Source organism: Triticum dicoccoides, chromosome 5A (genome assembly GCF_002162155.2).
Source record: "Triticum dicoccoides isolate Atlit2015 ecotype Zavitan chromosome 5A, WEW_v2.0, whole genome shotgun sequence".
Lineage (NCBI taxonomy): Eukaryota > Viridiplantae > Streptophyta > Magnoliopsida > Poales > Poaceae > Triticum > Triticum dicoccoides.
Genome location: NC_041388.1, coordinates 51,813,613 through 51,829,663, shown reverse-complemented (window position 1 = coordinate 51,829,663; position 16,051 = coordinate 51,813,613). Strand labels below are relative to the sequence as shown.

The 16,051-nt window shown below is 46.1% G+C and overlaps 1 protein-coding gene and 2 pseudogenes across 1 annotated transcript; 2 read left to right on the top strand and 1 right to left on the bottom strand.

Moving 5' to 3' along the window:
* Positions 1–4,855: 4,855 nt before the first annotated feature.
* Positions 4,856–5,623, top strand: LOC119299207 (histone H2B.2-like). The gene has a single exon (XM_037576463.1). It carries the CDS (start codon positions 4,926–4,928, stop codon positions 5,394–5,396), a length of 471 nt encoding a protein of 156 aa, XP_037432360.1. The 5' UTR covers positions 4,856–4,925; the 3' UTR covers positions 5,397–5,623.
* A 96-nt stretch (positions 5,624–5,719) lies between these two features.
* Positions 5,720–14,662, bottom strand: LOC119299171 (annotated as a pseudogene).
* Positions 14,663–15,415: 753 nt separating this feature from the next.
* LOC119304596 lies at positions 15,416–15,554 on the top strand (annotated as a pseudogene).
* The last annotated feature ends 497 nt before the right edge of the window (positions 15,555–16,051 follow it).

The window sequence follows — 16,051 nt, the reverse complement described above, 5'->3', positions numbered from 1 at the left end:
AAAACCCCAGCCACAGAAATGCTGACGCGTGGATGCCTATTGGTCCCGGTTGGTGCCACCAACCGGGACCAAAGGGTCTCCTGCCTGGGCTCCGCGCACAGGCCACGTGGAGGCACATCAGTCCCGGTTCTGGACTGAACCGGGACTAAAGTGCCGTGGCATTAGTACCGACCATTTAGTCCCGGTTCAGGAACCGGGACTAAAGGCCCTTACGAACCGGGACAACAGGCCCCTTTTCTACCAGTGACAGGTAGTTCAGCATTACCAAAATAAACTTGTTTCTTAGTCCAAGGTACCACCTTAATTCTGCCTAACGGCTAACGTTGCCTACTCCACCATGTCTTTTTCAGTTACACACAGTTCCTTAATTCGGAGAATGATCTCTGGCAATAGAGCACACTGCTCGTTACAAAAAAAGAGTGGCAACTTGACACCATTGCAGAATTCGATCACAACAAGAACCATGGAAAGCAACCAGGCTAGTGCATACTCCATGACTCCACGTGTCAACGATCTCAGTTGCGATGCTTGCCAGCTTGTGACTTCTGCTGGTGAGCCGCCGCCTCGCCAGGCCTACAGCTGATACGCATGAAGGCATAACAAAAGACAGCCTGATTAGGAGTGAAGCAGACAAGTGGTCTAGCAACATAGTAGAACAGAAAATGCATATCTAAATGCAAACTAAAGGTCTTGGCAAAGTGGGGAGTATTGCAAAACGGCTAACATGATGGCCGGTTGGTGGTTAATAATTTAGCTAGTGGAAACAACATGCATCCATGCATCATATAGCTTTGTGCAAAATCAAAACTGAGAAACATGCAGCCTCTGAAGTCCTGGAAGTTGAAACCTGGTGTTTAAGGAACAATTGGTTTAAGATGTCTAGTGGTCGTGCGGTTGAAAGTTAAATAAATTCATGCCTATATTAATGAACCTAGCTGGCGTAGCTGCACACAAAGATTCACATTTCATACTGGAATATCTGCAAAATAAAAGCACTACAGAATAATCATGTTGTACAATAACACTACTAAATTACTTCGCCAATATATTCAAACTAATCATGTTGGCACAGCCTAGAGGAATGCCCAATCTTCAGATAACACATACTGACAATATAAAACAGCGCATCGTAGGTAGAAATGTAGATACTGCAAAACAACACTAACACGCATTGTGATGAATTTAACCGGTGCAATAGGGTCGCCGTCGGAAAGGTCTGCTCCTCGCTGAAAAGTCCAAGGACTCAATCCTTCAGGACCAATACTCTGAAAGACAAGAATTTGAAATTTCCTGACCCATTTCTCATTAGGCATATTGTTTATGGTGAGGGTCATCTCATCTGCTTACAGTGAAGTGAATCAGTGGTGAAAATGTTTGGAACAAAGTGTGCATTCGTTTTTTACTAACTTTATGCACTAGGTGTCAGACAATGAAAATGAAGAAGTCTTTTCCACTATAAATCAAATGGATATGGGAGATGTGACATGGGCTGTGTTGAGCTTGACCTGGTTATCAGAACCATCTATGTATGAGGTGAATGAAACGAATGGATATGGGAGATGTGAGGAAGATGAACTTAAATATGAGCATAACCAAGGAGGAAGATGAAGTTAAATAAGAGCCGTTGCCGGAGCGGGTGCATTTAACAAGGTTGGTAGTTGGGCAGATGATGGTTGGGGAGATGGTGCATGAGGCCGGCTCCACCACTTTGGACAAAAGTTTCTGCCATCGGGACAAACGCGTCAGCTTTAGTAGGGACATACGCATTAGTGCGTGATGAATACGCGAGAGAGAATGGATGAATACAAAACAACTAATATAGTGATTGTGGATCCCGAGGAGAATTTATGGAACAGATTTCAGGGTGGAGAGTGGCCGAGTGCTCCTACGCAATTTTGATATACGGAGCAAAATGAATGAATCTACACTCTAAAATATGTTTATATACATCTTCATGTTGTCTATACTAAAATCTCTAAAAACACTTATATTTACAAACGGAGGCAGCGGTATATTTTCTTATAGCCCAGCACTATACATATTAGCTATAGCTGCACGGCAACATGTTATAACCATCAATCCTCTATATTATTAATCATGCTATAATAGAGAGAGTGATACTAATTATAGCTATCCTAATGCAACTGCCCAAGATAAACTAAGAGCATCTCCAACCACACTTGCCTAGTTTAATCCATATGTTCACGGACATGTTCGGACGTAATCACAAATAGAAGTGGGTCAACCCCATTTTTTCGTCCGGACAATCGTAATCCCATATTTGAAACCTTAAATCAATAAAGAAAAACATGCACGTGGATCATTCGACCAATATAGCACACAAAAAATCAGCACAAGCAGAAATAATCCACAACAAATTGTCTTTATTGCGCACATTGATATGTTGATGAACCAGTTCTTGCAATGGTCATGCATGAGATTGTTGTCGGCCAACATGATCCTCGCTAGCCTCACATTCTCTTTATCAAGCTCAATTGTCTCAAATGTCTTCTCCTTCTCAATTTCCATTTTTGTTCTTTGTTCATTTTCTTCATGTCTACCATGATACCATCTACCTCTCAATCATCATCCTAACTCACACCCTCTCCCGGTCAAAATCCATCCTCTCCTTTTGCACATACAAGAATAGCTTGTACCTCTCCTCCATTTTCTTCACCACTTTGTTGGAAAAGATGTCTGTCCAAGTGGGCGAGACCTTGCTCGTCCCGTCGTCATGCGCGGCCTATCTTTTTCACGCTTGTTCCCCCTCAAGGGTCTACTCCTATTTGGCTCGATGACATGTCTGTCCTCCCCATTGGTTATTGTCATCATCCAATCCAATAGATTGGTGAGAGCTTGGGCCATAGTTGTTCTTCTTCTTGACCGGTTTGTTGAAATATTAAACGAGGATTGACCACTTGGGTTTCCCATTGAACACCATCCAACAATGGGACAAAGTGAATGGTTCTTCTTGTTTTGATGGTACAAAGTGGCGGCCAACCCCGTCTTGCAAGCAGAAATCAAACGTCAACATAAATGGATGAAGTGAAGCAAGTAAGGAACATGATGACCAATGTGAAGCAAACAAAACTTACATGGCTATTAACTCCAATGTCACTATGGTGCCTATTCACCACTAGAGTATATGCACCACAAAACTTGTTCGTTGGCTCTTGGATGGTGGATACCCATGTTGGAGGGAGCTATTACGATCGGTATGGGCTGGATGTGGTTTCATGCAGTGCTTGTCTTCATGGTACCATGCGTGGTTTCTTACAGTACTCCGAGTCCTTTTACTTAGTTCCACGCATAATATACATGCATGTGTTCAACCTTGCTCTGCACAACAATGTATCTTCTGGAATGAGTATGCATTTAGTCTTGCCTTCGCCTTATTCTTTTGAGTGCCCAATGATTGCCCAAGATCAAATAAAAGTGAATTTTGATCAACTGTACCAAAATTTGGAGGATCGTAACCACCATTTATCATATCCATCATGAATGAGTCCTAAACATGCATCACAATGAAACTAGCATCCTAAAACTGGTCCAATAAACACATGCGGTTTTAGTTGATGATTTTCCTCAAATACTTGATGGGCGATGCTAGAGCTTCCTGACGCCGTTCGTGACAATTGGAGCTATCACGACTCATACGTCGGATTCGGGAAGGAGCATTGGTCCCACGTGAAGGCATACAGGGTGCCCGACCATTGCGAAGCCGCCCCGCCATAGGGCGCGGGCATTGCCGAGGGCCTCATCGTCGTTGCTGGCGGGCGGCAACGGCTCCGGAGAGGATCTCCCGGACCCACACTTGGAGCGGCTGGCTGCTGCCTCTGCCACCCTCTTCCTTACGCACAGATACGGGCTACCCTCAGACCCCGACTGCCTTGTAGACACGAGCACCCAAAGGCGCCCGGGAGGAGTAATTGTTGGTGGTGCCGGGTGTTGGTCGCCTTGTCGCCCACCCGGGAAAGCATGAAACCGCGTCGTGCATCCGTAGGATGCCGCGGAGCTGCAGGTGCCCACCCGAGTCGCCGCCGACGCCGTGGACGAGGAGGTCCGTACCCAGACCATTCATGAGCGACGGAGTACAACCCAAAGCGCTAGCTCCTCGCCCTTCGCCGTTGACGAGCTCGATGGTCTGCAGTGAGTTTCCCTCAGTCGGCGGAGCAAAGGATAGGGCGGGGAAAGGAAGGTGAGGAGATGAAAGTGGAGCTAAAAGGTTTAGAAAGTACGGTTGACTAGGGTTTGGTGTCTGGCTTCGGGTTTTTGTAGGGATAGGGGTGAGGATGGCATGAGCCATAGCGGGTTGGTTTGACGTGAGGACGGTGTCCGGGCGCATCTGGATCTTTCCAAATTCGCCTCACATGTGAACCGGGTATGGGGTTGCCGTACAACCATATATTTGGGCTTTGTTTGAGAAGGCCGGCAGGTGGTCCTTTTTTTCTCCAGACAGTGATGGCCGATCGAGCGTTTGCATAGCATACTCCGGTTGTGGGTCCTTTAATGATACTTTTTTAGGAAGGCCATCATGGCTTAGGTGCTCTATAATGCTGGTGGCGGGCAGGATTCAAAACCTGAGCCTGCGAAATCCAAAACCATTCCCGCGGTGCGGTCGCGCGCTCTCGCTCTAATCAACCTGCGGTTCCGGCGTTTCCGTTCCCGCCCAGATCATTTTTGCCCTTACAAAAAACCCAGCGATCCGCTCCGAAACGCATCCCGCCGTCCACACCAAACATCGCCGAACGCATCCTACGGCTCCACCTCATCGATCCGGGGCAACCACGCCTCGACCAATCAGCGCCCGCCTCCCCCTCCGTATAAACCCAGCAGCCCCGCTCCTCCTCTCCTCCCATCCCGCCCCAAACCCCCCACCTTCTTCCAGCACCCGCAAATCCCCCACTCTCCCGAAGCAGCGAGCGATGGCCCCCAAGGCGGAGAAGAAGCCGGCGGCGAAGAAGCCCGCGGAGGAGGAGCCGGCGACGGAGAAGGCCCCGGCGGCGAAGAAGCCCAAGGCCGAGAAGCGGCTGCCGGCGGGCAAGACGGCGTCCAAGGAGGGGGCCGGCGGCGAGGCGAAGACGAGGGGCCGGAAGAAGGGCAGCAAGGCGAAGAAGGGCGTCGAGACGTACAAGATCTACATCTTCAAGGTGCTGAAGCAGGTGCACCCCGACGTCGGCATCTCCTCCAAGGCCATGTCCATCATGAACTCCTTCATCAACGACATCTTCGAGAAGCTCGCCGCCGAGGCCGCCAAGCTCGCGCGCTACAACAAGAAGCCCACCATCACCTCCCGGGAGATCCAGACCTCCGTCCGCCTCGTCCTCCCCGGGGAGCTCGCCAAGCACGCCGTCTCCGAGGGCACCAAGGCCGTCACCAAGTTCACCTCCTCCTAGATTGCAATTGCATCCGCATTGCCTGTATCTATCTAGTATTAGCTGGTTCTGTTACTTTACTTTGTGCTTGCCGACTCTGGTTATCTGGAACTACAAGTGCTGTTAGTGCGGGATGGGGAGTTGATTGATGGATGATTGCCGATGCTCTGTTGCCTCTTTGGTTGTAACAACTGAATTTGTGCTTCTTTTGGCAAACTGATATTTCAAAAGTAGTGATTTATTTCGCCTGTGCTTGTTTCCTGCTGTGATTATCGTTAAATAAGAGTATCCCAATGGTTTGAGTTGCCATGTATGGTTCTTGTTTTGGTAGTAGTTTGCTTTGCTTATCCACAAGTATCGGTCAATTGATTAGGCTGGAGCAGCTTGGTCCTGGCCCTATTGATGGTGTTACTCTGAAAATGCCAAGCTCAGAAAATTAGACTAGCTGTCCAATTCTTGCTGGAAGGTGTTCCTTAAACAAGATGATGTGCTAGAGACATGAACATTTGGTGTATCCATGGAAGCTATGGTCTTCAGGCTGCATCGTCTTCAGATATTGCAGCAATTCAGAGATCGTTTAACTTCACAACTGGCTGGTGAGTGCTTCATTTTTTCCTTTCAAGTACTTTCTTGGTTTTGGTGGTCTGATATTTATACCTGTAGGCATATGGAGGCTATCCTGAAACCATCAAGCAGAAAGCCCGGCTCCTGTTCTCTGTCGTTTGCCGATGAACAGTCTAAGTTCATCTGTGGATTTCTGATAGCTGTGGCGATCTGAATCTGGGCACATATGTCAAGCTCCTAACGACGTTAAAGCAATGTCGCCATGATGGAGTCCAGGCGGGAGGTTGAGCCGTGCATTGACACTAAGGGAGGAAGCACCAAATAACCAATTTATAATAACAATGTCAGTCAAATATGTTGAGAAAAACATTCTTCTGACCTGAGGAAAAATCGCCGATGGTAGATGGTACACAATATCTTGGAATTCCAAATATTTTACATGCATTTACTTTGTACGTAGAACTTTTTTTAATTTGGCTTTAGATAACACTAGGAAGCACATTTGCAAGCCGTAAGATAGTTCTCTTTTAACCATCAAGTCTTAACAGAAATGACTCGGCCTATCCATGTCAGTTTTCTAGGATGCCTCCTTGAGCATTCTGTTCGGAAGGCACAAGTATTTCATCCCGATGAAACTAAAATTGTTTCACAGTCCAAGGATTCATTAGTTCTTCCTAATAGTTGCCCAATTCGACATGCCTTTCTTATGTACTACCAGAGAATGAGCTCTAGCCATATTATACTGAACTAGAATGAGCTCCGGTAAACAGGTAGTTCATCATAATCAAACGAAACTTGCTTCTACAGTTGACTCGACAACTGCTGTGCCTAAAGTTGCCAACTACACCATGTCTTTTTCAGTTACCGGAGAGTGATCTTTAGGCTTTAGCAATAGACCACACAGCTCCATGCACACCACAACACACACGGCTCTCATGCAAAACAGAGTAGCAACTTGACACCATTTTCAGAACTCGATCACTACAAGAACCATGGAAAAGTAACCAGGTAGGCTAATTCTTCAGATTAAACAGGCCGGCAATGCATAACTCCTTGTGTCGAAGATCTCAGTTGCGATGCTTGGCAGCTCGTGACTTCTGCTGGCGAGTAGCCAGGCCTGCAACTGATGCCACACGATAGCATAACAAAAGACAGCCTGATTAGGATGAGGAAGTAGACAAGTGGTCCAGCAACATAGCAAAACCGAAGGAACCAAGACATGTTGAAGAAATTGAGGCTGTTTATCAAAGAGTCAATTACACCGGTGGTGCCAGAACTTGACACAAACGTTCACTTCAGTGCTAGAACTTGCGGCATACATTGAACTGATGCAAAAACTTGGCTTGAGCGTGCAAATACGGTGCTAATCGCGTTTGTATAAACTGGTGACGCTGACAAGCATGACTGCATGGCATAGGGCCCGCTGTCATTGACGCACGGTGGAGTCAGGGCGTGTGGCGTACTCCTTTTGCGAAAACCCTCTGATTTTTTCCAATTTTTTTCGAAAAGGACCCTGTAGGTGTACACTACCTGCATGTATGGCGAGCAAACATCACAAATTTTTTTCAGAATGAAAAAAAGCTGGCCACCTAGAATTTAAACCGGTAATAACCTCAAGATAACTCACATGCGTAGATATTTAAATTTCACAAAAAACACACGCTGAGGTGTTTCGAACAAGCGAGGCGAGAGATACTAACAGGAGGACTACCAATACAACCACGTGCTTTGTGTGCGGGGTTTTGTTTTTTTGAAGGAAAGATTTTTGGCATCTTTTTTTTTGAGCGAAAGTATTTTTAGCAGCTACGACTGGCCGCCCGCTGGGCTACAACAGACAGCAGTTAGCGGGGCCCATTTTCAACATGTCAGTTTTTTCTTTTCTTTTTTCTAAATTTATAAAAGATATTTAGATTGTAACTATAGTTATAATTGTAAATATGTATTCATTTGAGAATCCGTAGTCTGGAGGCACACTATTGACTTATTATTTCCATACATAAATTTATATTTATTTAAAATACATTTGTTAATAAAACACACAAACTTTTTTGAAATGCATGAACACATTTAAAACACCATGAAAATTAAATCATAATTTATTTTTTATACAACATGCATATTTATTAAAACACACGCTATTTTTTGAACTTATATGATAATTTGTTTAGATATATTTTCTAAATTATTTTTTATATGGAAACACTTTTTAAAATTATACAAAATAATTCATTATTTTATTTTATGGATTTTCTAAATTATGTGTCATCATTTTTAGTATAATTTATTTTTTATGTATATTATTTATATTATAATTTACATATTTTTATAAATTTTGAAAATGGGAAAAACTAACAGAAATTGTAACCTATGGGCACGTTATGTTATAAACAAAAACTTCAACTATTCTATGAAGACATGAGATTCCATTAGTTGGAGTGGCACGCCCTTCTACTTTTACTCGTGTCGCTCGTTTGAAACCCCAAGGGCGTAAGTTTTTCTCCGGACTAATTTTTTAAATTTATGTTGTTTAATGCAAGATATAAAGTTCGCGTATGCTTGTAAGTCATCAACCAAACTTAGGGCGGGTGGCTAGACACGCGTGCGTTAGACCGATGTCACTTCTTTGAATACCTCGGTGCACCCTGTTTTTCATTCTAATAAAATTTGTGATGGTTCTCTGATAGGTGGGACACACCTGATGCGACACATGCAAATTACGGTATACTTGATAGGGGGCTTTTCAAGAAAAAAACGAAAAATAAAGAAGGGTGTTTTGTAAAATAGCACGCCACAGGCACATCTTCACAATGCAGTCACTGACAGCTGGCCCTACACCATGCTGTCATGGCCCGTCAACATCGCCGGTGTATACAAATGCAATTAGCACCGTATTTGCACGTCCGAGCCAAGTTTTTGCACCACTTCAATGTATGCCGTAAGTTCTAGTACTAAAGTGATCGTTTGTGGCAAGTTCTAGCACCACCGGTGTAATTGACTCTTTATCAAAATGCAAACTTATGGTCTTGGCAATGTGTGAATTTTGCCAGTAAGTGAGGCGCATTACATAAATGGTATGGCCTGTAATTTTAGTGGCTAATTAACCAAGGTAAGTACTTTGGCTAGTGTAGTAGGGTTAAGTGGAAACAACATGCATGCATCATAATTTTGTGCAAAATGAGAATTGAGAAACATGCATGCAACCTGAAAGGTGAGACTTGTGTCCAAGGAACAATTGGTCTAGTAGGATGTCTAGTGGTCATGAGGTTGAAAGCTAAATAAATGCATACCTAATTAAATTAAACAACCTAGCTCGCATAGGTATACACAAAGATTCACATTTCATACTGGAATAACTCTAGAATGAAACACGCACTATAGAGGTAATTAAATTAAGTTTTGTTAATGAGAAATCAGGATCACATGATGCAATCTCCAAGCAATAAGTATATATGTTGCTAGATGGTCATATATATTGTACTCCCTCCATTCCCTTATACAAGGCCACAAACTCATATTACAGGTACCAAGACAAAATTTAATGATTGCTTTTCAAGTCAACTTTTCTTCTTATTAACCGGGATCATTAATACGCCATACGCATGCAACGAATGAATGGAAAGGAAATAGTTGAGTGTCATTATGACTACATGCATGTAATTATTAAAAAGTTGCTAGTATGAAGAAACATCATTAATTTTTACCTCGGTTACTGTTAATGGCCTTGTATTGATGCAAAATGTATTTTTGATAGTGGCCTTGTATAAGGAAATGGAGGGAGTACAAGGGAATAACACTACTGAATTACTTCACCAATAGTATATTCAATAATAATCATGTTAGCACAATCTTCAGATAGGAGTAAAACATACTGAGAATCTAAAACTGTGCATCGATCATGTGTAGAATTAATTATAGATAGTGCAAAACAAGACTAACCCCTTATGATGAATTTAACCGGTGCAATAGGGTCGTCGTCGGAGAGGTCTGCTCCTTTGCGAAAAGTCCAAGTTTCACCTCCTTCAGGGCCATGAGTCCCCATGGTTAATAAACCAACTGAACTGGCCCACCTTTTATTTTTAGGAGGCTGCATATTGTCTATGGTGTAGGCCATCTCATCTACCGACAGTGAAGTGAAATTTGGATTGACTATCTGGACCACTGCATACTTGAGCACCATTGCGTTCTGCAGGATGTACTGGAGGAAGGCAAGCTCATCTTGCCTGGCACGATATTCACGAAACGTGATCACCTTGAGCCGCGCAAGAGCACACTTACGATGAGACCAACCTCTTCCCAGAACTTGAGGTCGAACTTGCCGGCGAGTTGATCGCATTTTTCAGACTGCAAATTGCGTAATTTTTTTGTGAACATGTCAGCAGCAGGTAATTAATGGATCGTGCACCATCGATATGTATGAGGATGCAATGCTAGTAGTACCGTAATATGCAGCGCCTCGACATTGGGGAAGCATTTGAGGAAGGCGGGCACCATCTTGACATCGTGGTAGACTCCGAAGCGCACCTTTATACTTTTTTTTCTGAAAAGGAGGACTCTCCGGCCTCTGCATCAGAGTGATGCAACCAAATAACAAAAAGTGCCAACAAGGTTTCAAAGTCTTCAACTGAAAAAAAAAGGCAGCTCACACAGAGCCTAAAAGGCTAGATACACAAACTAGCCAGGAAAAGACGTCACAACCGGCTGGCTAAAAATAGATAGGTAAACTAATTGCCTATCCTATTATATGACCGCCATCCAAACCGGTTGAAGATATCCCGAGCTATCATCTCCCAATGGATAGATCCAGTAACCAAATGCTCCCTGGCCTCCATCGGAGTGAGTAGCGACCACGAACGGATCACTGCTGTAGCTCGGAAAATAACGTGCAAAAAATGAATCCATGATGTTCTGTTAAAAATCAAATCATTTCTGCAATTCCAGATAGTCCACAACAAAGCGCAAACTCCAACCCGAATATGTCTTGCTAAGTCAGGCTCAACCCCATTAAGCCATGTCCCAAATAATGCGTTGACAGAAGTCGGTGGAGTAATATTAAAAGCAATATGGACCATCTGCCAAAGAACTTTGGCCAACGGGCAATCAAAGAATAGATGCTTAATCATCTCATCCCGATCACAGAAACTACACCTAGTAGGTCCTGTCCAATTACGCTTTATCAAGTTGTCATTTGTTAAAATAATTTGTTTATGGACGAACCACATAAACACTTTAATTTTTAAAGGAACTTTGACAACCCAGACATACTTGGAAGTTGGAATGGAGTTCGAATTAATAACATCAATATACATTGATTTAACTGTAAATACTCCAGATCTAGTCAACTTCCAGCGTAATTCATCGGGTTGGTGAGAAAGTTGAACCTCCATCAGTCTCCTAACTAGATGGAGCCATTCTTCCCAACGATTGCCCGCTAGCGACCGTTTAAACTGAATATTAAGGGGGATAGATTGTAATACTGTTGCCACGAACACCTCACGTCGTTGAGCAATCCGATATAAAGACGGATATTGAATGGCTAAAGGTGAGTCGCCAAGCCAAGTATCCTCCCAGAAACGTATACTTGCACCGTTTCCAATAACAAACCTTGTCCTATTGAACATTGATTGTTTGACTTTCATTAGTCCTTTCCAGAAAGGCGAATCAGTCGGCCTGACTGTGACCTAGGACAATGTTTTAGTCTGGAGGTACTTGCTGCGGAGGATCTACACCCACATGGCCTCAGTCCCGGAAGAAAGCTTCCACAACCACTTACTAAGAAGGCATCTGTTCTTAACTTCAAGATTTTCAATACCAAGACCCCCTTGGTCTTTCGGTCGACAGATGATGTCCCATTTAGCAAGCCGGTATTTTCTTTTAAGTTCATCACCCTGCCAAAAGAAGCGCGACCGATAGAAGTTCAGTCTTTTCCTAACACCAACTGGGACCTCAAAGAACGATAAGAGGAACATAGGCATACTCGTGAGCACCAAATTAATCAAGATCAAACGGCCTCCATATGACATGAGCTTACCCTTCCAGCAGCTCAGTTTCTTCTCAAATCGATCCTCGATGCACTTCCATTCTCTGTTTGTCAGCCTACGATGGTGTATCGGAATGCCAAGGTATGAGAAAGGTAAACTCCCCAACTCGCACCCAAACAATTGCCTATAAGACTCCTGTTCGTCTTTGGCTCTACCAAAGCAGAACAACTCGCTTTTACGAAAGTTAATCTTTAACCCGGTCAATTGTTCAAAAAGACATAACACCAGCTTCATATTTCTCACCTTGGCCAAATCATGCTCCATAAAGATGATTGTATCATCAGCGTATTGAAGGATGGATACACCTCCATCAACAAGATGAGGTACCAAACCACCCACTTGACCATTCTCCTTAGCCCTTCCTATCAAAATTGCTAACATATCCACCACAATGTTAAACAGGATAGGGGACATTGAATCTCCTTGTCTGAGGCCTTTATGTGTCTGGAAGTAATGACCTATATCGTCATTCACTTTAATTCCCACACTCCCTTTTTGCATAAAGGATTCGACCTGTCGGCGCCAGGCTTCATCAAAACCTTTCATACACAATGCCTGTTGGAGGAATGGCCACTTGACCTTATCGTACGCTTTTTAGAAATTCACCTTAAAAATTACTCCATCTAATTTTTTGGAGTGGATTTCATGGAGCGTTTCATAAAGAACAACCACCCCTTCAAGGATGTTCCTGTCCGGCATGAAAATAGTCTGGGATTGTTGCACCACAGAATGCGCAATCTGTGTGAGCCTATTGGTCCCGACCTTGGTGAAGATTTTGAAACTAACATTGAGGAGGCAGATCGGCCTGAACTGCTCAATTCTCATAGCATCCGTTTTCTTAGGGAGCAATGTGATAGTTCCAAAATTCAAGTGAAATAATTGAAGCTGTCCAGAGAAACATAGGTAGTAAATCCCCTTTAATAATGTGCCAGCACTTTTTATAGAACTCGACCGGGAACCCATCCGGTCCGGGAGCCTTATTGTTTTTCATTTGTGCAATAGCATCAAACACCTCCTTCTCTGAGAATGGGGCAACCAGGATATCATTATCGGCATCAGACAATTGAGGCACATCCTCAGTCCTGGACTCATCGAGGGACACACAATTATCCTCCGGAGGTCCAAATAACTGTCTATAATAATCGGTAATATAGGTTTTGAGATTATCCTGACCTAAAATAGTACCCTCATCCTGTTCAAGTTGAAAGATCCGCTTCTTTCTGTGCTTACCATTAGCAATGAGGTGAAAGAATTGAGTATTCGCGTCCCCTTGGATCACTTTGCGGACCTTAGCTCGCAAAGCCCACTTCAATTCTTCTTCGCGGAGAAGTTCTTTCAACCTCTTCTCCGCCTCATTTTTAACCTGGAGCTCAGGAGGCAGCAAAATCGCGGATTCGGCTTTTATGTCCAGGGCCTGTACAGGAGAAATGAGCCTATCCTTCTCGATCTTATACACCCCACTGAGGTGCTTAGCCCAACCCTGTAAGAAACTTTTCAAACGCCTAATTTTATTCTGCCAACGCTCGACCGCCGTCCTACCTCCTACACCCTTAGCCCATTCCCTGGCTATGAGGTCCAAGAACCCCTCGCGTTCGAACCAGGCCATCTCGAATGAGAAGGTGTTTTTGTTTCCCATATGGTTCGACTCTCCTGAGTCGACGAACAATGGTGTGTGATCAGAAATTCCCCGCGTGACATTCACGCTTGTGACCATCATGCTTGCACTTGTCTTAATCCCAGCCAGCATTGAAATGGACCAGATTCAGCAAAAAAAGATGGCACATTGAACTACACTTGTTCGCAAATTGAACAAAGCTGAATGATCATACGGAGGATGGATGTGTAGTACCATGATGACGGTGTCTTGGATCTCCAGCACGTATTTTCCTGGCTCCAGGAACCCGAATACTTTCAGCTTGGGGACGTTGCCAACCCTTAATGCATGATCCGCCGCCGGCAGTGTTGAGACACTCTGACATGATGAGACGCTCCAGACGCAGGGCGTTCAACACGTCCACGCTCTCCATGACGAAAGAGCAGATCTGCACGCAACGGAGGCTGTGGCTGACAAGGCGGAGACACGCCCCCTTCATCCTCCCTTGGATGTTGAGGATCTCCATGGCGGGGCTCCTGGACAACGACGGCGACGCTGCAGATGCCGAGCTCCCGGAGGTGGGGGAAGGAGGCGCCTTGGAGGCCGGCCATGTTCGGGAACTTCCAGACCCCGATGTAGAGGCGGGTGAGGGTGGAGATGGTGAAGAGCGTCTTGGGGAGGGGCACCTCGCGGAGCCACGGGCGGTTGATGAGGACAAGCTCCTGGACGCCCCTGGCGGCGAGGAGACGGATCCAGCGCTTGAGCTGGGCCTGGTACGCGCCCATGCGGCTGCCGGTGAGGTGGACGCAGCGGAAGGGCCCCTGGTGCGTGGCGAGGACGCGGGAGACGACGGCGATGACGTCCGGCGTGCTGGCGCGCGCGGAGGAGACCATGTGGGTGTCAACGAGGACGAGCGGCGTGGAGCTCCATACCCCACGCCAGCGCGTGGCGAACGCAGAGGTTCGGGCGGCGTCCTTGACGGGGAGGCGGGAGACAATGTCGCAGAGGAGCGCGTTGGAGAGGCGGCTGATGCGGTCCACGCCGTCGGAGGGCGCGCACGGAGGGCGGTGAGGCGAGCGGTGGTGGAGACGGGCGTGTCAAATGTTACGAGTTAGTGCTGTCTAGCATAATGAGTTGCAACGCCTAGCAATTACAGCTTAGTGCTAGAATGTAGAAGGTCTGGAGACCTCTCTCTTGATATTCCACGTTCTAATGACTTGTAACTGAACATGTACATGTACTATATAAACAGCCCAATACAGTGAGGATTATCACGACAAATATCTCTTCTATCTTGGTAATCAGAGCTCGATCTTCTTCCTCACCATGTCCACCACTCCTGCTACCAGCGATGGCACCTCCGGCGCGATCGTCTCGTCCGGCTCCGCCTCCATTGCTGCCATCGCTAACCTGATCACCATCCGCCTCACAAGGGAGAATTTTCTTCTTTGGAAAACTCAGGCCGTCCCTGTCCTTCGCGCGCAGGGCTCCTTCGGCTACGTCGATGGCACCATCCCTCCACCGGCGGAGACCATCACGGAGGGTACCGGCAACGCTGCCCGTATCGTGGCAAATCCGGTGTTCCTTCGCTGGTATCAATAGGACCAGGTAGTCCTCATCGCCTTGCTCTCCTCCATGACTGAGGACATCATCGGGCAATTGACGCAGCTGCACACCTCCCGTGTCGTCTGGGATGCGCTGCACGCGATGTTTTCCTCAGAGAGTCGCGCACCGTGATGCAAATCCGCTACATGCTCTCCAACCAGAAGAAAAAGGACCTATTTGCTGCTGCGTACTACAACAAGATGAAGGGGTATGCCGACACTATGGCATCCGTTGGCAAGCCCCTCTCCGACGAGGAGGTGCTTGGCTACATGCTCGCTGGTCTGGGCTCAGAATATGAGCCCCTTGTTGCTTCAATCACAGCACGTGATGAGCCAATGAGCCTTGCCAGCTTCTATGCGTATTTGCTTAGCGCCGAGCTTCGTCTTGAGCAGCAGACTTCCACCGGCGAGATCTTCTCCTTTGCTAATGCAGCAGCCCGCAGTGGAGGTCGTGGTGGCCAGGGGCAGGGCCGTGGCCGTGGGGGCCGCAACCGCAACAAGCCCACCTACCAAGTCTGCCACAAATATGGGCATGATGCGTTGAGGTGCAGGCAGCGTTTTAACCATGCCTATCAGGCTGAGGACAACCGCGAGCGCTACGGCAACACTGAGCGCAACAGCAACGCTACCAACACCGGCGGCCATGGTGGCTACTCCGTCGACACCAACTGGTACCTCGACTCCGGCACGACGGACCACCTCACCAGCGACCTTGATCGCCTCACGGTCCATGATCGCTACAGCGGCAAGGATAAGGTCCATGTCACCAACGGAGCAGGTTTGCGAATCTCTCACGTTGGTCAATCTATGCTTCCTGGCTCACACAAACCACTGCTCTTAAAAATGTTCTTCACGTTCCAGAGTTGCACAAACACC

What these genes read in the sequence shown, in the direction of transcription:
- LOC119299207 (XM_037576463.1), top strand. Translation starts at nt 4,926, where the DNA reads ATGGCCCCCAAGGCGGAGAAGAAGCCGGCGGCGAAGAAGCCCGCGGAG.